The sequence below is a fragment of the Acartia tonsa genome, chromosome 7 (assembly GCF_053477335.1).
Source record: "Acartia tonsa isolate MP-2025a chromosome 7, ASM5347733v1, whole genome shotgun sequence".
Classification (NCBI taxonomy): domain Eukaryota; kingdom Metazoa; phylum Arthropoda; class Copepoda; order Calanoida; family Acartiidae; genus Acartia; species Acartia tonsa.
The window spans coordinates 29,379,372-29,406,820 of NC_137266.1; the positions used below are offsets into that span (position 1 = coordinate 29,379,372).

The 27,449-nt window shown below is 30.9% G+C and overlaps 1 protein-coding gene across 4 annotated transcripts; it reads right to left on the reverse strand.

The window, feature by feature from the left end:
• Positions 1-4,192: 4,192 nt before the first annotated feature.
• LOC145325227 (putative gamma-glutamylcyclotransferase CG2811) lies at positions 4,193-26,890 on the reverse strand. 4 transcript variants are annotated; one of them, XM_080168145.1, is made up of 11 exons: positions 26,838-26,890; positions 24,999-25,101; positions 24,580-24,624; positions 15,070-15,114; positions 14,150-14,176; positions 12,555-12,635; positions 9,940-9,959; positions 6,684-6,727; positions 6,047-6,085; positions 4,936-4,986; positions 4,193-4,303 (listed from the first exon to the last, which is right to left on the reverse strand). In XM_080168145.1, the coding sequence occupies exons 1-10, from the start codon at positions 26,884-26,886 to the stop codon at positions 4,957-4,959; spliced, it is 483 nt and encodes a 160-aa protein (XP_080024271.1). In that variant the 5' UTR covers positions 26,887-26,890; the 3' UTR covers positions 4,193-4,303; positions 4,936-4,956. The 4 variants fall into 4 exon arrangements, with proteins under 4 accessions (XP_080024271.1, XP_080024270.1, XP_080024273.1 ...); XM_080168144.1 differs by having other exon boundaries at positions 9,934-9,959; XM_080168147.1 differs by lacking the exon at positions 4,936-4,986 and having other exon boundaries at positions 6,066-6,085.
• Between the last annotated feature and the right edge of the window lie 559 nt (positions 26,891-27,449).

Genomic DNA, 27,449 nt, shown 5'->3' on the forward strand with positions numbered 1-27,449 from the left:
AAACCTGGCAGGGTCATCCAGGTAAAGAGCAAAAATATTTTTTTGACTAAAACAAAGCATTTTATCATACCAAAATACTAAAAGATCCTCTAGTAGTACATCCTTATATGAAATACAGGTGTTCAAGTCACTTTCAGGTTCCAGGTATGATCCTGCAGGTCCTGATCCTCCAGGTCTCCAGAAATCTTTAAAAGGCTCCTGTGGCCGCATTTTTTGACTTAGAGACTTCAAATTTTAAACTTAAGCTTTTCTTACATGTCTACATAACGTATTAAAATTTCATGAAGATCCGCCGCCGTTTTCCCGCCGACCGCCGACTGCGGCGGCTGGCAGCTGCCAAGTACAGCTGCGGCCGCTGAAATTTATATTTTGATATTTCTAATGTAAAATTTACATAAAAATAAACATTTTCTGGGAAAAAATTTTTCTTCTAACTTCAAAAATAAGAAAAATACAGCCGTTTGAAATTTTTAAATAAAAAAAGACCTAAAAACAAAGGTTGTTAAATAAAAGGGTGAAGGAAGCGAAAATTGACTTAGACTTATAAAAGGTCGGAAATTCATTATCAAACAGGGGACTTGCACAAAAAAAATTAGCCCTCTAGCTCTAATAGGAACTGAGATAATTAGGGGGGGCGTTGAATGCCCCCCCCCCCCCGACAGATTAAGGTGCGGCAAGGGGCCCGACTGTAAAGGGTTAACTTTTAAAAAAGTCAAATCGGTTTAGTGGTTATTGAGATACACAAGCTTAGACAGAAAAAACCTTATTACTTTATACATTAGGATAATATGTTCAAATATATTATTTATTGTTGCTATTATTTGTCCATGCTTCTAATAACAATAAGGAAAGGAAAATGATTACTGTTGACAAATAAGATAAATACCAATTATTGTAATTGATTCTTTGTGTAATATTAGCTCCCAATATATATCAGAGAGAGAGGAGACAAGGGGCTGTTTATTACACTAGTCCCCAAAGTTTTACAATAACGTTTTCTTATTCTTTGACTTAACAACTTTGGGGACCGTATTAAATTTTGATTGGTTGATTTATTAAATTGAGTGTCCCTAACGTTTCAACTACTATTTTTAATCTAAGGAATGGGTAATTTTGTGTATCGTCATCGGGGATGTAAATCAATTTATAATTTTATTAGCCATTTTCTTATTCCTTAATTCCCTATTGATATTAGCTTCACATTTATACAATCATCATTACTTTATCATTTTTATAAATGCAATGGATAACTATTTTAATTTCAGTAAGATATAGGACAATGGATTTTAAGGCAAAGAACTGACTAAACTTTTATTTTCTTAGCAAACTTTTAATAACTTAAGGGTGAGCGACTTGTAAACTCATTGTTCTGCTTACTTGAATAATTATTACAAAAAAAGCAAACAGTAAAGTTCAGAATATACAAATTACCAATCTATATTTTGGTTGGTTCCAAAAATGCCTTATATTCTAATAATGGGTTAGAAAAGACAGCAATGAAATAGTCTAAAATCATCTGGGGACCAATTTGAAGCTTCTCATAAAATGAAATTTTAAGCTTCTGACAAGAGAAAAAAAATTACTACTTTATATGTTAGGATTGTCAATAAAACATAATGATGATTAAAAACCTTTTCTAAGTAGAGGTAAAATACAAATAAAAACCTGATATATGTACTTAGAAAATAGAAAAGGAAAATTTATTTTAAATATACAATTAAGAGGAAACATTCACAGGTTATACAATTAACAGAAAATTTTTATGTTAAATAAAAGAATGTGTGTCTATCTTCCTAAATGAGGAAAGTTCAGAATATTGATCAAAGGCATGTTTAAGGTTTTTTTCATGAAAGGGGGGGAAATGTAATTTGTAGTTATGGCCCCGAAAAAAAAATCTTTAATCCTCTAAATCTTCAATATTTTTTCTATATTCATAATCAAAAACATTATGTTCATTTCATTGTAATGGATAAAAGTTTGTTAGGTATGAAAAAGCCATGGTAAGGATTTTCTGATATATATAATACAAAGTAGAACGATGACCGTCTGTCTGTCTTCTTTTCATCTGAAGCTTCATATATCGGTAACCACTGAACCTATCTTGTCGTGCTTTACATGTCCTGTGTTGGTTTTTATCTATTTTTCGAAAAAAAAATTATTTCTTTTTACATTTAATAAAATATTTGCTTTAAAAATTCCCCTCCATCTCAAAGCTCGAAGCAGATCATACAAAAATCATTCCTTAACTTACTTCAGATTCATCGTGTTTGTTTTTTTGAACAATTATCTCTGTACATAAAAAATAGATAAATAAAAAGATATAATACTTTGTATATATTTATGTGTATGTATGCAGAAAGCATCTTTCAATATATTTAGGATTAGACAATACCCAGGGGTATTCTCAAAGTAATTGATTTTTAGTTGCAGTTCTTCTCTATAATTCTATAGTTTGTATGTCTGTGAGCGTAAAGAAAACGGACTAAGTTATCATTTGTTTTAAGCGCAAAATATTCAATAATTTTTTTAGCTAGAGGAAAAATAGTTCTAAAAGTAATTGATTTTCATTTCTATTACTTTACAATTCTATAAGACTATGAGAATCATTTTAATCCTCCCTATATGAATATGAGCGAAGGTACAATTAAGAGTGATTAAGAATTAATTATTTAGTCATACGGTCGTTGCGTGATAAGAAAATTTATCAACCTTTTTAATTGTTTTACACTGGTAAATCACCTGTCTTGCTATAGAATTAAATATTGGCTACGCATCTAGAGGCCTCTAGCTGCACTTAAAATGTTTTCTTTCAAAAAAACCAAGCTGAGAAATAATTAGTCTATGTAAAGAGATCAGCTGTTTTATTCATGTCTTTACACCACCAGTGGCGCTGCCTAGTGGCCTATAAAATATTTATTTTTTTGTATTGATTTCTCTTGGGAGAATAGTGCTACACTTTTCCAAAATAGTTAAAAACCTTTCCATGACCTATTAGAAGCTACATTGTAAAGTAGAACCATATCAATCCAGAGGACAGCAAGATCCCTCGGTAAAAAGATGACACACACACACACAGATCCAGCTACTTTATTACAAGGATATACTCACAAGCTCCTCTCCTCTGAACGTTGCCATCCTTGTATGGCTTAGCAAACGTGTAACAAAATAGTATTATTTTCAAGTAAATAGCAAGCAAGCAAGGTTATTTGGAAATTAGTACTATTGCTTCACACATTTTTTAAGGAAAATTAAGTATATTCATGGTTTTAAGAAATATAAAGAAATATAACCCGCGACTGTGGCATATAACATAGCATATCCGCTCGCTGTAGGGAAGGTGATAGGTTCGTATCTCGGCCGAATTCCGCGTCATACTTGAAGATGTTAAAAAATAGTTTCTTCTACTGTCAGAGGCGAACCATAAATATTTAGATTACGGGGAAGTTCTTGGCACAAAACAGACGCAACTCATTACCATGCACAGGGGAGATTCAATCAAAGAGTTGGTTGTCCGAGGGACGTTTGACCGAATAACAATAGTCACCACTCAATAGTGAAGTCTTAATAAATTCAAACACCTCCCTCTTAATTTTAATACATTTTTCATTTTAAATCACTTTAAAAATAAAAGTTTCCTTTAATTTTTTTACCTAAGATATTAAGATAATGAAAATGTAAGTAACCTTTATTTTCCTGTTTTGATAGTAAACCAAAATACACCTTATAAATACATAAATGTCAGGGATCTAAAGGGATAAGACAATGGCGACTAAATTTATGTACATCCCCAATGACGATACACAAAACTACCCTTTCCGTAGATTACAATTAGTGGTTGAAACTTATAATAAACAGTCCAATGTCCCTTACTCTTTGCATGAATGTACTTAGCATGGAAATAATATCATAACATAGAATACTTTCATTTATATCCTATTATATACAGACTAATGTGAGTTAAGATCATGCTATTCACTGAACCGATTGGGTTCTCCTTATAAGAGAGCTTCACATATATATCTCAGGATGGTTTTAGGCTATTTTATTGGCTATGGGTGCAACCAATAATAATTATCTGAATATTTAGTTCCTATATTTTACAAAATCTTATTGAATATATAGACTAGCAGTTTATAGACAAAAAATAAATTAGTTTAACGAGCTACCGAACGAAAAGAATTAGATGTTAGAAAGATAATCTAAAAATCATTTATTCAGAAATAAAAATGTAGAAAACATTTACAATTATTTTATTATTATTCTATTTTATCAATCAACTTCTTCTGGGTCCGAAATATCATCGCTGAAATAAAAGAAAGAATAATTGGATCTGGTACAATTCACGGTAAATTGGTCCCGGGATCTAAATCTCCAAAACTCTTTGCCATTTAAAGGCTGTTTGCAGCACAACGTAAGTATTAGGTTCGCACAAAATTTCAACCGATAAAAGTAGGCCTTCGATTTATTTGGAATAGTCTTTACTCAATTAGTCTCATAGAGCACATTAATGCGCGAAAAATACTTACTCTAAGAGTATTTAATCCTTACATTGAAATAAAGTGGTTTTTGACAATTTTATTCAATTTAACTTTATCAAAGTGTTTGATGAATGAATAAGATTAATATTTGCACATAAGCAGGACTAAATGTTAACATTTAAACTGTGACATGAAACTAAAAATGAAAAAATGATTCCTGTGATGTTAAGGTACAAAGGTATGAGCATAGCATCTAAATAACTCATAAATTAATAGTGCTAACCCTATATCTTTGAAAAGTTCTAAGCATTTTATTTTAATAATTATCTTCTTTTAAAATTATTGTCTACCGTTTTAGAGTCAGTCATACCTTATGTTTTAATTATCATTAGAATAAAACATCATGTATAGTATATTAACAGAGTGCTCCCTGCATGAATGCATGATTACTACTTACTGCAAAAAGACCATGAGTGGATCATGTCGACATAACATCACCAAAATAATTCTAGAATATTTAAAGAACAAATCAATAAAAATAACAATGTAAAAGTTAGTTTTTGAAAATGTGTGTAATTCTCAAACAAGCTAAGAATATTTAAAAGATAGATGACTATATCAATCCCTTAAGTTTAAAAAAAACAAGGATGACAACATCCATAAGTAGCGAAGCACAAAAATTATGGGTGGATGTCCAGCCCGAATAAACTATGGAGCAGTTTCATCCCCACGAAACCTCATAAGATTTATAACTTGAAAATATATGAATTGATCTAGCACCTCAACCAATAAGCAAATCTTAATGAAACTTTGTAGGGATATGTAAATTTTTAACTTTTTTAATCCCGTAAAATATCAGCCGTCTATCTTAAATATGAGTAAATAAATCATGAAAACTTAAAAATCTAGGAATCGATCTAGCACCCCAACCAATAAGCAAATCTTGATAAAACTTGATTAAAGTATGCAGAATATGAAAGCATTCAATCCCTGAAAATTTCCGCAGACTATCTTGAATAGGAGTTGAGAAAATCATGAAAACTTAAAAATGTAGGAATCGATCTAGCACCTCAACCAATTGATGAATCTTGGTGAAAATATGAAAAATGTTAAAAAAATGAATACCTAAAAATTTCAGCTCTCCTTCTTTTATAGGAGCTGAGAAAATCACGTTTCCCCCTTTTTGTCTCAGACGGACGGACGGACATTTCGAATCATAGAGTAGCTTCGCTACTAATACTAAAAATTATGTTATGGGTGCAATAGGCATGATTTTTGGGAAGGGGGTGGTCGGTATTACCAACGAAATCCTAGCTAGAAAATATTTGTGCTTCTTTCTAAACAGTCATCCCCTCCCACCTCCCATCTCCATAAAGTTTGGACATCCTTGTCACAAACCTTAGAGTCTGTCGGTAATTCTAAAGTATTTGCGAATTTATGGTTTACAGAAAGAAATTTTTACAGTACATATGAGCTGCCTTTGGACGCAGTTGTCTCTGTTAAAGCCCTAAAAGGATTTTTTTCTAAAAATCTCTAATGAATTTATTGATTTGTTCTTTTCAAATTTCCTGTTCTATTCGTTCTGACCTGATAACATACTTCAAATTCTGAAAAAAATACATAAAGATTTAATTTTTATCAGCTATGGAAAATCATGGAGAGAACATTTTCAAAATATTTATGAAAATGGTTATAGATTACGCCAATCTTACACAATCTAATGCTTTTGTATTCGACACTCAACATTTTAACCAGCAAAGCTTTGTATTGGTCGAGAGAAAGATTTAGGCTATTTTATGGGGATATATCAAACCTATTTTTCCTTTTTTTTCTTATAAAATGAAATATTTTTACTCAAACCCGAGCTAGGATTTTTTGCCTAAAGTTGAAGTATGTCCCCCTCGAGCCCCCATCATAGCCTAAACACTTTAAGTTATCTGAGAGACCTATAGATATAACAAGACTTGTTTCATGACATCTGAATATAATAGTTATTCATCGTTTCGTATTATAGACATCTTTCCGATGATTGTAAAATGAAAATTTAAATATTAGTCTATAATATGATACATACAATATATACAAAATTTTCAACACGGTACTAATCCAACATGGCTCAGAACCGGTACTAATACAACATGGCTCAGAACCGGTACTAATCCAACGGAATTGTTTGAATTCTTAGCACCACTGTAAAATATTTACCTCTGGAAGGTTGTTGTTATTATAACTTGTCAGCATAGGTTTCTCTACACCAGTTTCGTGGCTTATTTTTATGAAAATCTTTCCCTTAAAGTGCATTGTTGAACACCCCCCCCCCCCCTTTTTTTTGTCTTTGATAGTTCATAACTATAGTTCAGGCTAGCTAAGATTATAATGGGTTCTGGGTAATCCCGCAGGGTTATCCACCCAATATTATTTTTTAAATTTATTTCGAGAATATCAGGGGGGGGGGATGGGGTGGTAATGCTCGAAATGCATTTTGGAAAATCTTTAAATTGGTGAAATTCAAAAATGTTAGTTTGTATAAAAATTAGTTTTATAAACAAATCCCCTGAATGTAACGACATAAAAAAATAGAAATAGAAGAATAGAAGCATATTCTGAACCCTTTTTTCATCAAATCTAAGAAGGAACATTTCTAGCAGACAAAAGTATTGTTTACTTTCGACTCAAGCTGATGTGGATTCTTAAAAAATTATAGACTCGCTACTCGATAGTGAGGCAAAATTATTTTTGTGAAAAATCATCCAAAAGCACATTAAAAATCTACAAAATTAAACAAAATCATATGTTAATAACCCTTTTAAGATTTTATTTAATTTTTGTAAATTTTTTTATTCGATTTTGGAGGATTTTTCACAAAAATAATTTTGCCTCACCAGCGAGTAGCCAGCCTAACTTTTTTTAAAGAATCCACCTCGTTTCGAAGCTTTCAAATTTAGACGAAATTTTTGGGCAATTAATTCTGATTCCGCAAAGCTTTCTACTAAGAAAGTATACTGTTTACAGCTGACTTTTATCTATGTATGAAATGAAAAAAAACATGCATTCGTAACAAGATGTGTACAAAATTTCAACCAATGAAATTAAATGTATGTACCGATGCGATTCTCCTATTGGCTCAATCAGACATTCCCTCTCTTTCTTAGTACCTTTATTCATAAAAATAAGACAGTAAGAAAATTGTTCATAAGAGTTCAAATTTGAAATTCTAATTTTTATGTTTCAATGCAGACATTGATAATAGTATAATTAATGTCTGAAAAAAGCTTTTAGAGCAAATTTTTTCTGCAATCTTCATAGACAAATTTAAAATAGAATGAAAATAATGACAATCAATAATATTAGATTATTTGGTATGCAGCTACTCTATAAATTAGATATCTACAAATGTTACTACGTCCGAGTAAGATATAGAAATAAGCAATTTATATAAAAAATTAAATAGGCTTCCTGATAAATTAGTGATATTAAGGGATTTATTTACAATGCCAGCTAAATACAGAAATTTTATTTCTTTACAAATATCCACCCTTTTATATAAAAAAAGGTTTTAAATAGTCTTAAAATGGGTTTTAAGAGCATATTAGCTTTTTAAGTTTTTAATTATTCATCTGTGGTTCATTGTAAAAATGATTTAATATGTTAAGATTGTATAAAATTTGAGAACAAAGAACTTATCAAATAATAGTTTTCTTCTCTGAGCTGTCAACATTGTATCATAATTAAATTATGTATATCCAGGGACGTGCAAATATGGGTGTTGAAACACAATTTATAAAATCAAAAAAGTGAAAGACCCTATTGTAGAAATGTTTCAGTGCGCTTCGCGCAGGAAAACCTTTTAAGCTACCTTAATATAGACCCCCATATAATCAGCGGAAATTACAAAATATTTTTTTTCGAATTAATTCAGTTGTTGTGATTAAATACAGCTGTTTTAAGATATCAAAAGCTTGCTGAAAACAAAATTTATACATTAAAAATGCTTTTATATCTTTAGATATAGGGCTAGGTAGAATTAAAATCAGCCTGTTAATCTAATGTAACTCGTTAAATTAAATATTTAAATCCCCATAGTATCCAATTAATACTCTCTAGATGATGATTTTAAACACCTTAAAAACATCTATTCTATAAAACCAACCAAAATTTTGATTCATTGGTGGGTCTTTCAAAATATTCGGTTTGTTTTTTAAATCTCCCCCTCCTCTGACAAAATCTTGGGCACGAACACCTGTTTTCAATAAAAAGTTTTGACAATGTATTGTAGTGATATGGTCTAATTAGATAAGTCTCACTCTTCCAAAAAAGTCAAGCTGTTCTATGATTTGATTTACCAATAAGTTTTAAAATGTGTATTTAAGAGATTTTCTGTAAAATGTAATATTAATTCAATTATAAAGTTTCTTTAAAAGAATTTAAATTAGAAATATATTAAACTTTAAGACAAATGTATGTTTGTCGTTATAAGCTTTTCTAAGCTAAGCTTTTCTTTAGATTTCTTGTATTTTTTATTAACATATTTTCTTTTCTTAATTAGAACAATCTCTTTAATGAATTAAATAAATTTATAGAATAGATGTATAACCTGGATCCCCCTGTTAAGGACCTTTTTTGTCTGCTATATATTGCTTTCTGCACTTTTGTAGCAACTTGGCTGTAACAATATTCCCAACGCCATTGGTGGATTTTCAAAGACCGAATTGAAAGTCGGCACCGGGTCCTTGGGAAGGGGACTTACAGTTATTTGACCCTTTCCCCCACTAGTGTTTTACTCTAATGTAAATTCAATTAAATGTGTCTAGTGTATATTTAGATAATTAATCTTATAACAAATATTTGATAAGTTTAATTACTAAATATGTTTAATTAACCATTCAATAGTTATTTTACTGAATAATCCTAAAGATTAATATCAATAAAATATAATACTCTACCAGTTTACATGAGGGATCTAAAGGGATAAGACAATTGACAATAAATTGTTAATCATGCCAATGATAATAAACAAGATTGCCCCTTCTTAAGATTAAGATTATTGGTTGAAACGTTTGGACACTACTGGTGTTGAACAAACCAATCAAAATTCAGTAAAATTACCAAAATATTTTGATCCTGAAACTTTAGGTACAAGTGTAATTAACAAGCCATTGCGCTCTTCTTTCTTGGTTATCAAGGAAGTTTTATACTGTACAGTATTAATATTTGAATCAGCAAAAAGGTATAGGCAACTAGCGAAATAAATCTAAAATAATATTTTGGGGGCAGTTGAAAAGGTCATCAATTCTACTACGAATGGACCCAAAAGACAGCTGAAAATTACGTATAGGTTTCGTGATTATTTTTTAAATTAATTTCTTTGTTGGTATTTGAATGATTAAGTACATTCTTGTCAGGTACAAACAGAAACTAGGAAAAAAAGAAAGGAATTGTCAATTTCAAAATAAGCCTATGCCTAGAAGTTCTGGTTTAAACCTGAAATAAAATAAATATTTGATATTTTTTTAAATATTTTATATTTAGTTGATACTTTTTACAGTTTAGTATAGTTCTGAAAAGTAAAAAAAATTCAAAATTTTAATTTCTACGATCATTACAAAGCTAATTTATTTTAAACTAACCGGAAGTAACTGTGAAACTATCAAAACTCAACTAGGTGCCTTTTATAGTTTTCAAAAGTTTAATGGTTCAAAATTACATTTGGATGGCTTTTTGAATAAAGGGCATCTAGTGTTCACTTCTTCCACCAATTCAAAAAAAATTAATGCCTTCTCGTCATTTCTATTGCCTTAGGGACTTATTCTATACAGGTACCCAAAAGGTTTGTCGGTGTGTGTGTGTGTCTGTGTGTATCTTCGTTTCTAAGAAAATATATTTTTTGTCCTGCTGTCTGTTGGTCATGCTTAAAAAGACGAAAACTTTATTTTTCAGTTCAAAATGGCATTAGATTTCATGAAAACTATTTTTGTTTGAAGTAAGTAGTTGCTGTTTTTTTTTACTTTTATTTATATTTTACCTTGTATTGTTATAAAAGAGTTGAATATTTTAAACATTAAAGTTAAAAGAAAAGAAAACACAAGCAAATTCACATAAAACAATATTCAAAAAAAAACTGCATAAACAAGCTCAATTTGGTTATATTTACATTTTCGAACATTATAAAATCTACTTTTCTTATTCTATTTTATTTTAGCTTAAAATGTAAATTTAAAAGTAAAATGTCATATGTTGAAATCTTTAGAAAAAAACAGACACCTATTTTAAATAGCAGCTGAGTAAAAAGTGTTATGAATAATGTAAACTTACAAATATTTTAACAAAATTTAGTTATAAATTAGCTGTGCAACTAAAAAAATAAAAATTTCAAACAATTACTGGAAAATGATGGAAGGAGCTTTTTAATTTAAGTTCAAAAGATGATATTAATCTTATATAATGTGCACTAAGATGATATTTAATAGAGCTGCTTTTCTATAATTAGGGTAGGATCATGTACGTCACTTTGTCTTTGTATAGTAACGGATCTTATAACATTCTATAACATATTTTTCTAAATATCTAAAAAAAACAGTGATTAATTTAAATGTCACCTCTATTATAATTTTCAACAAAGAAAAAATTACCTAAAATCTTATTACTCTTACATTAGAACTGTGATCACTTTGGTGATCAAAACTACTGTTTGTCAATTGTTGCTGCGTTGCTCATGAATATAATTGTTCTTTCCAAAGAAGGTGTATCAACTTTTTTTTTATAGCTAGCCGGTTCTTTTAGTAAGTAGTAGATGTAAAATTTTTCATAGAATTCAGATATGCAATCGTTTTTTTTGTAGACCTCTTATTTTTTAAGTAATTTAAGTTTTTTAAAAAGATAATTAAGTCGGTTTTAAGGTACTAAAACGCAACAAAATAAAAGAAGAAAATGGCCAGTAAGAACAAAAATAGTAAGATCTTTAATTTGACACCTTACTTTTAAAATTCTGTTGAGTAATTATTGAAAAAATCTATTTTTTTAACCTCGGGTTAATAAAAACTTTAGACCTAAATATTTTCTCAAACAGACATAAAAAACATGGGTTCATATATACCTTTAGAATCAGAAAAATATTACCAATCCATTGTAAGCAAAATTGAAAAAAAGTAAAAAATAAAAAAATAAACAAATGGCCAATTATATTTTTTGTTCAGGCAACACTATCGTCTTCCCTTTTTTACCCCCTCTTTACCCCCTCTTTACCCCCTTCCCATTTTTATACTCAATTCAAGAATTAAGATGTTGCCTGTACAATATAATATGATATTTTCATATAATTCCTTTTATTGTAGTTTATATACTATATTGTAAACTTTTTTTTTCAATTTTGCTTACAATGGATTCGTAATATTTTTCTGATTCTAAAGGTATATATGAACCCATATTTTTTTACCTGTGAAATAATAAAATTAAGTTCAAAGTTTTTATTCTCGTGGGTTTAAAAAATCGATTTTTTCAATAATTACCTGACAGAATTGAAAAAGTAAGGTGTCAAATTAAAGATCTTACTATTTTTGTTCATAATGACCATTTTCTTTCTTTTTTTTGTTGCATTTTAGTACCTTAAAATCGACTTAATTTTTTTTTAAACTTAAATTACTTAAAAAATAAGAGGTCTACAAAAAAACCGATTGCATATCTGAATTCTATGAAAAATTTTACATCTACTACTTACTAAAAGAACCGGCTAGCTTTAAAAAAAATAGTTGATATACCTTCTTTAATTTACTCACTAATAATGTCTCATTAAAAATTTAATAACAACATCTTTGATCATGGTAATATAAAAAAAAGCGACAGCTAGGTATCTTTCGTACTAGTGGCTTCGACCCTAGCCTTTTCAAGCTTGTTGGTAGGGCCTACTTAACATTAATATTTGTTTTCAATAAAAAAAAATTGAGATGGGATGGAAGAATCTTGCTTTCCTGCTTAATAGCCTAAAACCCTTCCTAAACCAATGTAAAACAGCCGTCTTCGAGGTTTTAACAGTCATACAGAAAGATATCCTGTTACATTTATTAAGGATTAACCACTTACTTAGGAAAGAGATAGATCCAAACTTTCAGGGCAGTGGAATCATTCTCTAGCTGTACTTCTTCCACTCTTCTCGTATAATATCTAAATTGAATTAGGTATGTAGAGTAGAATTAAGATCATACTTGAAAATTTCAATTATAAAAGTAGAACAAAATAAAATGTTTAAAAAGGGTGAGGGGTATTTTCCTAGAGGCGATATCTGTTAGGAAGGTATGATACTTCTCCCAAAAGAGATAAAATAACTTCTTAGGGCATACAAGAATCTTTAATTTAAATATTAGCAATTTCGGTTGATCAGTTAGTGAGATCTTTAATTACAGGCCAAGAAACAGACAGACAAAAAACAGATATCCTGTTACTTTTGTAAATTGAGTTTATTGACCATTATGAATAGAGTATGTAAATTTGTATATTTTGACCTAGGTCTGTAAAACAATATCATAAGTTTCTGTAAAATGCTCTCTTACATAACTTTATTGCAAGAGTCTACACAAAATTATTCAGGGAAATTAAGAATATGCCAATTAAAAAAAAAACAATTACAGTTTCCTTTCCCTGTAGAGCTCTATTCTTACAAGTATTTTAATCCTTACTTAACCTACCCTTACATGCAAAAATACGGATTTTCTTCAAAATGATTATTATTTAATATGAATCTTTAAAAAGAAGAAACACAATCAATCAATCATTTTTGTTTAAATAATAATTATTTTACCATTTTCTATCCCTTTTATCTCTCTGTAAACAAAATTTCAGCAATTTCATGTTTTCAATTTACACAAATAGTTTCCAAGTAATTAAAATACAATTTAGATTTTTCAATGTACTTTTAAAGGATTAGGTTTTTGGGGTTTGGTCTGTTTGTTTCGCTTAACTAATTGATTGGGACTCAAGGAGAGCTTAATATTGGTAATGTGCAGGCCTTTTTATGTGGTTTATTAAAAAGTTTAAATAAAAACGAATTTAATTATCCTTACATAGAAGTAACAGGATGTATGTCTGTCTGTACCGATGGTTCTCGCTGGATGGAACGTCTGAATCGATATCGTTTTCTATTTCACTATTTTGGGGGAGGTTACCACCACCATTCAAAGAGAAATCACCTGAGGTGGATTCTTTAAAAAATTTGCCCCACTAATCGATTAGTGGGGCAAAATTGTTTTCGTGAGAAATCCACCAAAATCACATTAAAAATCTACAAAAAATTAAACAAAATGATAGAAGGGTTATTAACATAAGATTTTATTAAATTTTTGTGATTTTTTATGTGATTTTGGAGGATTTTTAAGTGATTAGTAAGGCAAATTTTTTTTTTAATAATCCACCTCTGTAGAAAAAATGAACCACCTTGCCCAATATTATCAATTATTTTTAAAAATAAGATTAAAAATGGTTGGGGGGGTGACTTCCCTCTTTAATTTTTCTAATAAAAGGAATAAGACCGGTGTGGATAGTATCCCTAAGTAATAGGGCCAAAAAGGTTTCAAGCTTCCCTCGGGAGCTAAAATATGTTTCTTTTTATTAATCAACATTTCGAATATGGGTTAGGGGTTTCATAGTTCAAGAAAAATGTTTGAAATAAAGCACAAACTTACTTGGGATGGTCTTCAAGTACATCTAATCTAAAATAATAAAAGATTATTTTTAAGATATTGACTATGAAATACACAAAATTAACCCTTCTGTAGATTACATTTAGTGGTTGAAAAGTTTGGACACTCAACTTAATGAACTAACAAATCAAAATTCAATAAAATTCTCTAAAATTGTTAAGCAAACGAGTAAGAATACTTTATTCTGAAACGTTGGGGACTAATGAAATAAACAGCCAATGTCTCCCTCCTCCCTGTTAAAAAGTGAGGTATAGTTTATATTTTAGAGAAAAATATATTAAAAGCTCATTAACTTTTATAAAAAAAATTATTTTCATTGAGAAGTAAAATTAAATTTAAATCACAGAAAACTATTAGTTTAAAAAGGTAAATTAATTATTTTAAGTAAGTAAGATAGAAAATGATAATATTTACAGAAACAAAGAGCACAACTTCCATAAAAGCAATACTGTAAAACGGTAGGACATACAAACATTAACAAAGTCGAGAGGTAGAACTTACTAAGAAGTCTTAACACAATTGTATGTAAATTTGTTGCAATATTGTAAAAATATAGGATATTGTCAGGAAATACTTACATTTTTAAGACTTCCTTCTAGCTTATAACATTTTACCTTGTTGTCGTAGGTATCATTATTCCAAAAATCAGATGAATAAAATAATTACGTCAAAATAGTTGCAGAAAAATATGATTCAAATGGAATTTCTAGTAACGATCATAGAGTTGCTACGCTTTCTAAATCGTACCTAACTGTTATAAGACCTGTCATGACTAATTTTGATCGACTGGACAAATATGATATGCATAAATTAAGAGCTATCTATAACGGACGTATGTATATGCACTAATTATAGAAACGCTTCGCTTGTAACTAGTAATAAAACTCAAAAATCAAATGTACCTGGACAGCATTTGTTCGTCAACTTCATAAACCTCTCCTTCAACCCTAATTATGATGAGGAAATTAACAATATTCTAATAATTTTCACCACCGATGCAACTATACATATATTCTTTGTATGTTAATCGCTATCAGGGACAAGGGAATGCTATTCTGGCAAACAATGCTATAGAGCTGATTTCATAGATTTCCAGTTAAAACTAGATGATGAGATTAAGCAACTTTTGGCAGAATTTCATAAGAAACTAAAGTATTACTTTATCAGTTTTTGCTTACTTTACTAAGAGCCATGCAAAAATGATTGTCAGAGATTAGTTCCCTGTTCAATTTTGAATTAGACAGGCAGAAATAAAGATTTTACATCCCTTAAATATTTTATCTAGATCATAGACTGCTCATAAATTATATGTTAAATAGTGAATAAAATTGATTGAAAATCCCCAAAAGTGGATAGCTGTAATACTTTGAAAAATATTTAAAATTGTTTAAATATTTATCTCATCTAAAAATTAAAAATAAAAAAAGTTTTTACGACATCTAACAATGAAATTCTGAACTACATAACTATGCTGTTCCAAATCATACATTTAATAATATTTGTTGTGGTTTAATTTGGTATTTCTTGACAACATCTTGCCTCTAATTGCGAAACAAGTTGGAGGGAAGTGTCAAAATAGGAAATGTTAATAAGAAGCTTCCCTGAAATCATAAAATGATTTATCATGTCCTGCAATACTTGAACATAAAAACAACTAATCTTCTCGAATATTAACAATTTACAAACTTATTACAGAATTTAAAAATGGGTAATTTTCCCCAAAGTGCCTTGTAGAGCAGATAATCCCCCCTTTCCCCACCATTAACTTAAAACAAATTGTAAACGATCAAAGGGGCGGGGGTCCTTTTGGTATAGCATTAAAGGAAGCCTGCAAGAAATACCACGCTTTAACTGCTGAAAGACTGCCACAAGTAGACCAAATACCCCAAATTTGAAGCCTTCAGCTTCTATAACAAAAAAGTTCTAGGCATTTTAAAATGACATTTTATGTACAATGGAAATTTTGAAAGAATTGTAATGCTCATGTTGAAAACTTTGAAATTAAACTACGTGGACTAAAAACAAAATTATAAGCTTATTTTTGTCATAAATTTAGGTTTCCAGTAACTAATTATATTTTTACAATAAAAATACCCATTTTTATAGTCAAAATCATTAAAAAAAATTAAGTTTTACTTGCGTTGTACCGAATGTACTGTAGCCAATCAGAAGGCTGAATCAGCTTAACAACCAATCACAGCTAAGCTTGTATTAGTTTACCCCTTTGTTTCCGCTATGATTTTCGTTTAAAAATGCAATTTAAATCGAATTTTTTTCCATAGATTTTGACTATGAAATGTGGTGTTTTTATTGTAAAAATGTAATCAGTTACAGGCAATCTAAGTTTCTAACAAAGATAAGGTTATAATTTTATGTCTAGGCAACGTAATTTAATATTGTTTTTTCTTTTATGAGCATTGGAAATCTTTCAAAAATTCCATTGTACATAAAATGCTATTTTGAAATGCCTAGAACTTTTTTGTCATTGAAGCTGAAGGCTTATAATTTGGGGTATTGGGTCTTCTTGTTGCAGTCTTTTAGCAGTTAAAGCGTGTTATTTCTTGCAGGCGTCCTTTAAGGAAACCAAAAGATATAATCTTAATAAAGAGGGGGATCAGTGCTTAATAGGCAACTTTGTGGTAAGGCACCAATATATATATTTTTTATGCTTATTTGTTATTAAGGTGTTCATCAAATAGAATTTAGTATTTTATGTTTTATGTTTATTTATTTTTTTAAAGCGAAGCTTTTCTATAATTATGGTCGGTCCGTAAGTCCGTACGTCTTTCCGTTACAGTTAGCTGTTTCTGTTAATTTAAAAAGGTTAGAATTGTCCTATCAATTCAAACTTTACATGCTAATTCCTATAGCTGTTAGGTACCACTTAGAAAGTGCAGCAACTCTATAATCGTTACCAGAAAGTTCATTCGTTCATTTAAAACAGGCTGATTTTTTACTTTTTTTACAACAAATTTTTGTATGTTAAAATTATCCTAGTCATCAGATTTTTTGAATACTGATTCCTATTACAACAAGGTAAAGTGTTATAAGCGAAGCATCTCTATAATAAAGTCCTAAAAACGTCATTATGTCCTTAAACAGTAACATGTATTTAATCAGTTTTGCAACAAATTTACTCACAATTTTGTAGACATATGCATTAATATTCAGTTTATTCAGTTCTGACACTCTACTAGAGTTAATGTATGTTTGTCCTTCAATTTCAGAGCTTTGCTTATGAATGTTGTCATCCTTGTTTTAATAAGTAATGAACAATGAATTTTATTTTTGAGCTTTAAAGTAAAATGTATTTTAATCATTGAATCAATATGAAACTTTTGTCTTAACTTTCTTTAAGGGGTTAATAAAAGTGTTTGAAAATGCATCAAAGTAAAAATTTATCAAAATATTTTGTTTTTTGTCTTTAATCAGTTACAAATATTATGGAAAAGAAAAAAATTTAAAGATTTAAATTTTAGGAAGTAATTAAAAATACTACTTTTGAATTGTTTAGTAAGAATTCTTTTGTTTGTTTTGAAAAATGGTCTGCTAATTTCTTATTTAATATTGAGGTTTAGTGATGAGATTTAGCGAATTTAAACCCTTATGTTCTTTACTATAAACCCTTTTTGATAATAGTTGAATCATCCATAACATTCAAAACTTTTAAAGGTTTCGTGATGAGATTGAATGATTTTAATAGAATTGTTGGTCAGAAAGACATTCCCTTGTCCCTGATCGCTATGCTTATGAGTCATTACAATGCACATTGGGGCAAATCAAGCAAAAAGAGGATTTAATTATTTAGTACCCTTAAAATTCATCCCACAAAAATTTCATTTTATACTTTTTTGTAGGCAACTTAACAACGAACAAATTTGCTTTTATGTTTTTTTCTGTCATTTGAAAGGAACATGGAGATAAAGGTCATTTAATGAAGGTAGATAGAAAATTACCGGAATAACACCCCACGAAAATAGCCCCCCTTTACCCTATCCATCTATCTATTAATCTCTCTATCCATCCGTCTATTAATCTCTCTATCCATCCGTCTATCTATTCATCTATCTATCCATCTATCTATCCATCTATATATCCATCTATCTATCCATCTGTCTATCCATCTATCTATCCATCTATCTATCCATCCATCTATTCTTCTATCTATCCATCTTTCTATCCATCTGTCTATCTATCTATCTATCCATCTATCGATCCATCTATTGATCCATCTATCTATCCATCAACTATTTATCTATCTATCCATCAACTATCCATCTATCCATCCATCTATCTATCCATCTATCTATTCATCTATCTATCCATCTGTCTATCCATCTATCTATCCATCTGTCTATCCATTTACTCATCATCTATCAATCCATCTATCTATCCATCTATCTATCCATCTGTCTATCCATCTATCTATCCATCTATCTATCCATCTATCTATCCATCTATCTATCCATCTATCTATCCATCTATCTATCCATCTATCTATCCATCTATCTATCCATCTATCTATCCATCTATCTATCCATCTATCTATCTATCCATCTTTCTATCCATCTGTCTATCTATCTATCTATCCATCTATCGATCCATCTATCTATCCATCAACTATTTATCTATCTATCCATCAACTATCCATCTATCCATCCATCTATCTATCCATCTATCTATCCATCTATATATCCATCTGTCTATCCATCTATCTATCCATCTGTCTATCCATTTACTCATCCATCTATCTATCCATCTATCTATCCATCTATCTATCCATCTGTCTATCCATCTATCTATCCATCTATCTATCCATCTATCTATCCATTTATCTATCCATCTATCTATCCATCTATCTATATATTTATCTATCCATCTATCTATCCATCTATCTATCCATCTATCTATCTATCCATCTTTCTATCCATCTGTCTATCTATCTATCTATCCATCTATCGATCCATCTATCTATCCATCAACTATTTATCTATCTATCCATCAACTATCCATCTATCCATCCATCTATCTATCCATCTATCTATCCATCTATCTATCCATCTGTCTATCCATCTATCTATCCATCTGTCTATCCATTTACTCATCCATCTATCTATCGATATATCTATTCATCTACCTATCCATCTAACTATCCATCAAAGTGTTTAAAGTGTCAAATTTGGGGTCATAGAATTCATTTCAGTAGAAGGGGAGAGGATGGTGTAAAGGGGGTGGATGGGGATTCTTATTTTAATAAGCTACAAGTTTCACTTAATAATAAATCCATTATAAATGTGGGCATTATTGACATAGATTTTTATTAGCTAATATCTATATTTATAATGATATTATGATTCTTGTTTACTGTTTATATGTATACTAGCGGCTTCGCCCCTAGCCTCTATGGGCTTTGCTCCAAGAGGTAATTAAACAAGGATGACAACATCCATAGAAGCGAATCTCTGAAATGGAAGGACAAACGAACATTAACACTTGTGAAGTGTAAGAACTGAATATTAATGCATGTATATAAAAGATTGTAATTAAAACTGATTAAATACATGTTACTGTTTAAGGACATACTGACGTCTTTAGGGCTTGATTATAGAGATGCTTCGCTTATAACACTATACCTTAATGTACTAAGAATAAGTACTGAGTATTCAGTAAATCAGATGAATAGGATATTTTTAACATTCAAAACCATTATTTGTTGTCATAAAAGTAAAAAATCAGCTTGTTATAAAGGACCAGTAGATATATTCCCTGAAGAGTAGAATCTAATCGGTTTTGTGGTTACCGAGATCTATTGGTACGGACGGACAGACAAACATACATCAAGCTACTTTGTATTATAGATTAACATCCAGGGATCTAAGGAACAAAACAATAACCGATTAATGTATGTACTTGTACATCCCCAATATATGTAGATACATTAAATAATAAATTATTTTACAAAATTGATTGTCTGTAGATGACAATTAGTGGTTGAAAAGTTTTGATACTCATCTTAATGAACCAACCAATAAAAAATCAAGCAAATTTCCTAAAGTTGTTATGCCAACGAATACAAAAACGTTATTATAAGACTTTGAAGTTTAGGGACTAGTGTAATGTCCCCTCCCTTTCTAAATAAAACTGAAGACGCTAAACATGAAGACCATGTAACTACAAAACTTAAAAACAAAGCATTACCAATAGACAGATAGATAAACTACTTGCTAATTCATATTTAAAATGATTATAAGAACACTACGTTATTTGAATGTTAGCTTTACCTTTCCGCAGTGAGGGAGGGGACATTGGGCTGTTTATAACACTAGTCCCCAAAGTTTTACAGTTGTGTGTTCAAACATTTTAACTACTAACTTTGATCTACACAAGGGGTAATTTTGTGTATTATCATTGGGGATGTACATCAATTTATTGACATTTGTCTTCTCCCTTTAGATCCCTGATATTTGTAATAATCCATAGAAACGCTTATTTAGTTACATTAAAACATCAAACATAAAGAGGTTTAGATTTAGGTTTAGCACCCCCCCTTCCCTCCCCTCCCCATCATTTAGTCAATAGAACTTGAAAATATTCATTATCAACTTATATTCAAAGTCTGATCAAATAAATATTTCTCATAACTATGTTTTTGCGTCTTTTATTTATATGTATTACATCTTACAGTTGACTTTAAAAGCGCATTTAAAAGCTTTTTCTTACAATCTTTTCTTGCACCCACCTTTAGAAAACGGGCTAAAAACCCCTACGGGGGCGCGGGGGGGTAAATGAAACCAGTACAGGCGATTATAATATGTCTTTGGGCAATCAAATATCGTTTTTTTAGTCGGTGGCAACCAGTGAAAACATGTTTCCTGATACTGTCTACTTAAATGTTGATTTTAAAACAAACAAAAATAAACTAAAATCTTGACTTCAACTAGAATTATTTAGGACTAATTTCTTTAATTTGTGTTTTTTTCTTTTATACTGTCAAAATATATGTAATGCATGACTCATCAAAAGTTATTTTGTCTAATTACGTTAATTCTAAGAGATTTTATAATACTTTTAAAATTGTTGGTGAAACACAAAAAGTATGCCTTTTTCTGTAAGAAAATTTTTGCATTTCTTGACTTCCATGCATTAGAATGCTTACTTGAAAAGCGTATTTTTACGATTCCTTTGAAATCTGATGTACATTGGGTATGATAATACTCATAGAATGTTTAAAACTTGATTTGGGGGTGGTGAATTGATGCCCCTTGTTGCCCCTATGTGCAATGGATATAGAATTTACGTGGATATAAATTATAATGAAATGGGAAAATTGGTCAGCAATAAAGGTTAATATCACAAAACTCATTTAATGGTTAGTTCGTTCATCTTGTAGGAGAAGAAGGGTTGGGTAGAGAAAATCGTTATTTTAGCCCGATGCTAGTTTCACTTTATTAGAGAACATGAAAATCTGGTGCAATATCCAAGTAACAATAAAACCATTGTCATTACATGCAATTAAAATGAAAGCCTGCATATAGAAATAAATTAAAAGTAAACTAGAAAGACAACATCCAAAAGTAAAAACAGTAACAAGCCCTTTTCACTCCACAGGGGGAGCATAGGCCGCTGACAATTTGTCAGTGTTTCTGTAACAATTTGGCTTTTAATGGATATGGGATAGGGTTGTCAGCCCTAAGCCCTATGATTGCGGTGTAAAGCGTCCATATGCCCATCAGACAACCAACCCTTTGATTGCACGACCTTTGTCTGAGAAGTCCTTACTGTGCATGGTAGTGAGTTGCGCCTGTTTTGGGCCAAGGCATTCCCCCTACTCTTACTATTTATGTCGCGCACCTGACATAGCAGCAGTAGGAACCATTTTAAACGTCTGTAGTTATGACGCGGTGTCGGACCGAGATTCGAACCTATCGCCTTCCCGACGACGAGCGGATGCGCTACGTGTTGAGTAACGGAGCAAAAAAAAGTCTTGATTGGACGAACGGTCAAAGTCAGTTGTATGGAAAATAGAGAGAAAGGATATAATCAGGAATAGTTATTTCTCGCATCGTATTATAAACGGATTTCCGCGGATATAGAATGTACAATTATAAGATTAAATCTAGTTTTTTTAGCCCCGAGGTGCCGAAGGCACCGGCTAAAAAAACTGATTGTACATTTCTATATTCGTAGAAAACTGGATATAATACGATGCTAGACATAGTTTTTTCGTATGGATGAGAACCGGTTCCTATCCACCGGATTCGAATGAATACGAGAAAACTTATTATGGAACATGACCGACAGAGAAAGTCAATTGTAAACTGTAAGCTCATTGTTACACGTATAAAGGGTTAAGATAATTGGGTTTTAAATAATTCGCTGTCGAAGGTAGAATTTCTTTATGAAAAGGGAGGGGATTTTATTAGATCATTATATGGCTAATCCCTTAATCCAACAATTTTAAATATTTAAAAATTCAGAAAAAAAGTTTATCTGACATATGCACAATATACTCTATTAGGTTTGACTCTACAGAACTTTAATATCAATTACTCTAATAGCGTTTTATGTGTAATGCATTACAGAGATATTACAGTATGGGGGAACATAGAAGCTTTATAGAACACGCTTTGTGTGTTAAAAAATACAAAAATAGTTATTTCTCGTATCGTATTATAAACGGCTTTCCGCGGATATAGAATGTACAATTAAAAGATTAAAACTAGTTTTTTTAGCCCCGAGGTGCCGGAGGCACCGGCTAAAAAAACTGGTTTTAATCTTATGATTGTACACAGGGGCGTCCAAGCTTTTTATTTTGGGGGGGGTAAAAATTTTTTAAGGGGGGGGTGATTCGGTTTTGGGGGGGGTAAAATGGTGCGCGAAGCGCGCCGCAAATTTTTTTGGCAGGGGTAAAATTTGTTTACCCCCCCCAAAATTTACCCCCGGGGTAAAACTTTTGGGGGGGGTAAGTTAAATTTTATCAAAAATTTAGTATTAAAAATGCGCGCGAAGCGCGCAAAAATTTTTTTTTGTTAAAGATTTTCTATTTTGGGGGGGTAAATACCCCCTCCTAAATGGTTAGGGGTGCCTACGGCACCCCCAGGGTAGGGGTAAATTTTAAATGGGGGGGGGGGGGTAATCGCCCCATTACCCCCCCCCCCCTTGGACGCCTATGATTGTACATTTCTATATTCGTAGAAAACTGGATATAATACGATGCTAGACATAGTTTTTTCGTATGGATGAGAACCGGTTCCTATCCACCGGATTCGAATGAATACGAGAAAAATATGTTAAATTTCAATTAATTAAAAATTCCTTTGATTTGGGTACTTATTGTTCTTGTTTTATATAACCTCTAATTATATGATAATTAAAATAATTTTATATTTTATTGCAAACAATGATTAATCAAAACAATATTGTGGTTAATTCAGGGAGAGAGGGGACATTCAGCTCTTTATTACAATAGACCCCGAAGTTTTATTATAACGTTTTCTTCTTTGTTGGATTAACCACTTTAGAGACTTATTCAAATTTTGATTGGTTGGTTCATTAGGTTACTATCCAAACGTTTCAACAACTAATTGTAATCTTCGTCGGAGTAATTTTGTTTATCATTACTGGAGAAGTACATCAATTTATCGACCGTTGTCCTATCCCTTTAGATTCCTGGGTTAATTTCAACATTTATAAAACTCACTAATTTGATGATAATAAGGAAAATAAATTGATCTTTTGTAATTCTAAAGATGAAATATCACGTACTAACTAAACAGTTATATGATCCATTTTATGTTTTATTCATATTGTATTGATTGATTAGGCCGGGTTTGGACCTAAGTCGTCATAGAGTATGAGACACTTTTGTAAATTTGTATAGCCACTAGGGTCAACTCAAGCTCCAAGGTAAAGCACATTATGACTTGACACATAATCTCATAAGAGATCCTCATTATTACCTCACCCTCGCCGAGTATATTTTATAGAAAAGATTAGTCTCTAGATACAATTAGTGGCGTGCACTGGGTTCGACATTTTTGACACCTCCCTTAAACCAAAATCAAGGGGGTTTATGGGGGTCTTAGCACAAATCAAGAGCGGTGTTATTATAGGAGGGGGAGTGATCATTAGGGTGCAGGGTAGACAAAAGGAAGGGGAAGGGAGTTATTCAATATACTAAAAAGTCATACAGATAGACAGAAACTTTTAAGAATTGGCGCATGAAGGGGATGGACCCTTTAAACATCCTGTATGTTTGTGTGTTAATATTAAGTAATGCAAAATCTTGAGAATATATAAACAAATATACAATTACTTTCAAAATAGCTTTTGACGTAAAATTATTCTACTTGAATAACACAAAACCTTTAAAATTAAAGTTTGATTTTATTTTTAAGATTTGATGATTATACCTGTTTCCAGAACCTTCTTTGTCAAGCAGATATGGAATGTTGTATCTAAAAAAATCATGATTTATAATTAAATTTGTGTTAAAAGGCGATTTATGGACAAAAAAAAATCCTCTTTTTTAGGTATAGTCTTAATTATGAGGGCTCGGCAGTGTTAACTACAGCTGCCTGCCAAATTTCTGTCCACAAAGAGTTGTAAAAATTCAGAAAAAGAAACACAAAATAATTAGTGATTAGACACAAATTACCTTTAGGAGCACAGATATCTCCCCTTCCCCTTATTTTTCAGGTTAGGTTAGGCATAGAATAAAAAATCTAATTGATATTTCTAAATTTTTTTTAATAAGGAGGCAGGCACTTTATATTAAAGCACCAAGTAATTTTAGTGCAATTAACAAAAATAAGTCCTGGAAACTGTTCACCTGGAAGCTACCACCAGCGGAAAAGATTTTGATGTTTGAGCTATGCCAAGAAATTTCTGATAGCCATTTGCAGTATCTGATAACCAATGGTGATTTGGTTGTCCTAAAATAAACATCAATTAAAAGAAGAAAACATATTCTATTATATCTGGGATCTAAGGGGATAAGACAACGGGTGATATATTGTTACAACCACAATGATGATGCACAAAATTACCCTTTTTGTAGATTATGATTATGATAGGACCCTCAACTGAATGAACTAACCTATCAAAATTCAATATTAGAATCCAAGGTTGTCAAGCCAACGAATAAAAAAGGTTATAATAAGACTTTGTGGACTAGCATAATAAACAGTCCAATGTCTCCACTCCACCCTCCATCTATTATACAGAGTACAATGGGTGGATTATCCTATATTTATTTAAATTGATGATCTATTTTAGATTGTTAATTATCTTTAATTCAAGATTGTACATACAGGGAAATTATTTTTGGAGGAAGTGGACATTGGTGTTTATTAAATTAGTTCCCAAAGCTTTGAAATAGCTTTTCTTATTCGTTTGCTCAACACATTTCGGTCCATGTATTGAATTTTGATTGGTTGGTTCATTAAGTTGAGTTTCCAAACGTTTCAACCACTAATTGTAATCTACAGAAGGGCTTATGTTGTGTATCATCATCTGGGATGTACATAAATTAATTTTCCATTGTCTTATCCCTTTAGATCCCTGGAAACTATCCATTATAAATTCAATTACAACCAAAGGGAGATGGTAATTTTTGGCTTTCATTTTCATGTTGATTGAAATTAAAATCTCAAAATAGACAGTTTCGCCTTATATAAGGGTAACAGGATGTATGTGTGTTAGGGTGAGTCGATTTTGGTCATTTTTTTCTGAGACCAAAGCGGGGATCTGCAAATGGTTTTTATGAGTATAATACACCTCTGGATGATTTAAAATTAATTCTAATTCTTAAAACCGCTGACGACCAGACATTCAATTGTATACCTATTTGTAAATGGTGTTAAAAATTTAATGAATCAGAACTATGGCTTCATGGTGCTCCCAGGAAGGGCATTGTGGAGAAGAATCAGGAACTTTTGACAACTTCAAAAAATCTCGTTTTTAGTCTGAGAAAATCTCAAAAAACCTCTACAAATTGGACAATTCTCAATAAGCCCTAAAAAAGGTGTTTTTTAAGTCATTTAAGCCATATTTCTGATTCAATAAATTTTCGACTTCTATTTCCAAATAGCTATGCAATTGTATGTCTGGTTGTTGGTAAAAGGTTGGTAAAAAAAGGGTAAGGAAGCGAAACATGACTGATAGACTTTTAGGCGGAAATTCATTATCAAACTGGGGAAATGCACAAAAATATTTAGCTCTCTAGCACTAATAGGAACTGAGATAATAAGACTTGAATGTCGTTTTTGCATATTTTTTAAATGAAATAAATTTTTAAGTGGTTGCATTCTAAAACTCAATTTTTTTAAAATTCTTTTTCGGTCAGAAATTTTACTTAAGTTAGTTTTATCTGTTGCATATCCCCTCTTTGTCTAATTCCGATATGAACCCGCCCGTATGTGTGTGTATATCGAAGGATCTCTCTGACCACTGGGCTGATATGATTTTCTTTTACATTGTAGCTTCTCATGGGTTCTGGAAAGGTTTTTAACTATTTTGAAAGAGGCTACCACCACCTTCCAAATAGATATAGTTCCTAGAAATTTTTGGGGTAACATACACTGCTTTAATATATAAAAGGTATATTACCCACAATACCCTTCCCTACGTGGACTTAGTCTGTCGTTTAATTATGTTACTAAAATAGTACCTCTTTTTAACGTGCCATAGACAAATACTTTTGCTAGATTGTCTGCCATTCTATATCTGAAATTTATAAATAATAAAGATAAATTACATGTATTGAAGGATACCTTTAAAGTAAGAAATAAACATACTCGCTTTTTAAGACTCAAATATAGAGATCGTTCGCTTACAACATTATACCTGTAGTTCTAGGAATCAGTAAATCAAAACCAAGACAATAGTATGATGTTATTGTTATCATATATAAAAAAAATTTCAAAAAAACTACAGCTTTCAGTTGTACCCAATTGTGCCAGGAATTATCATGACAAGTTTGAAATCGATCGAAAGTTCGAAAGGACAATTCTAACATGGGTAACGATATGAGCTATTCATTACAGACAGATCTACCCTCAATGAAAAAAGGCCGCGCTTTTGAAAAAAAGAATACATTTCTTATCATCATTTTTCTTTCAGTATTTTCTCCTTCAACAATTCAAATTAAACATTTTTTGGAATCTAAAATTAAGGAGGAAAAGCCATCAGTTGACCTATAAGGTTGAAGATTTATGAAAACTTAAACTTGAAGTTGAAAGGAATATTAATATTGCTAGATACATAATTTATGCTGGCTTCA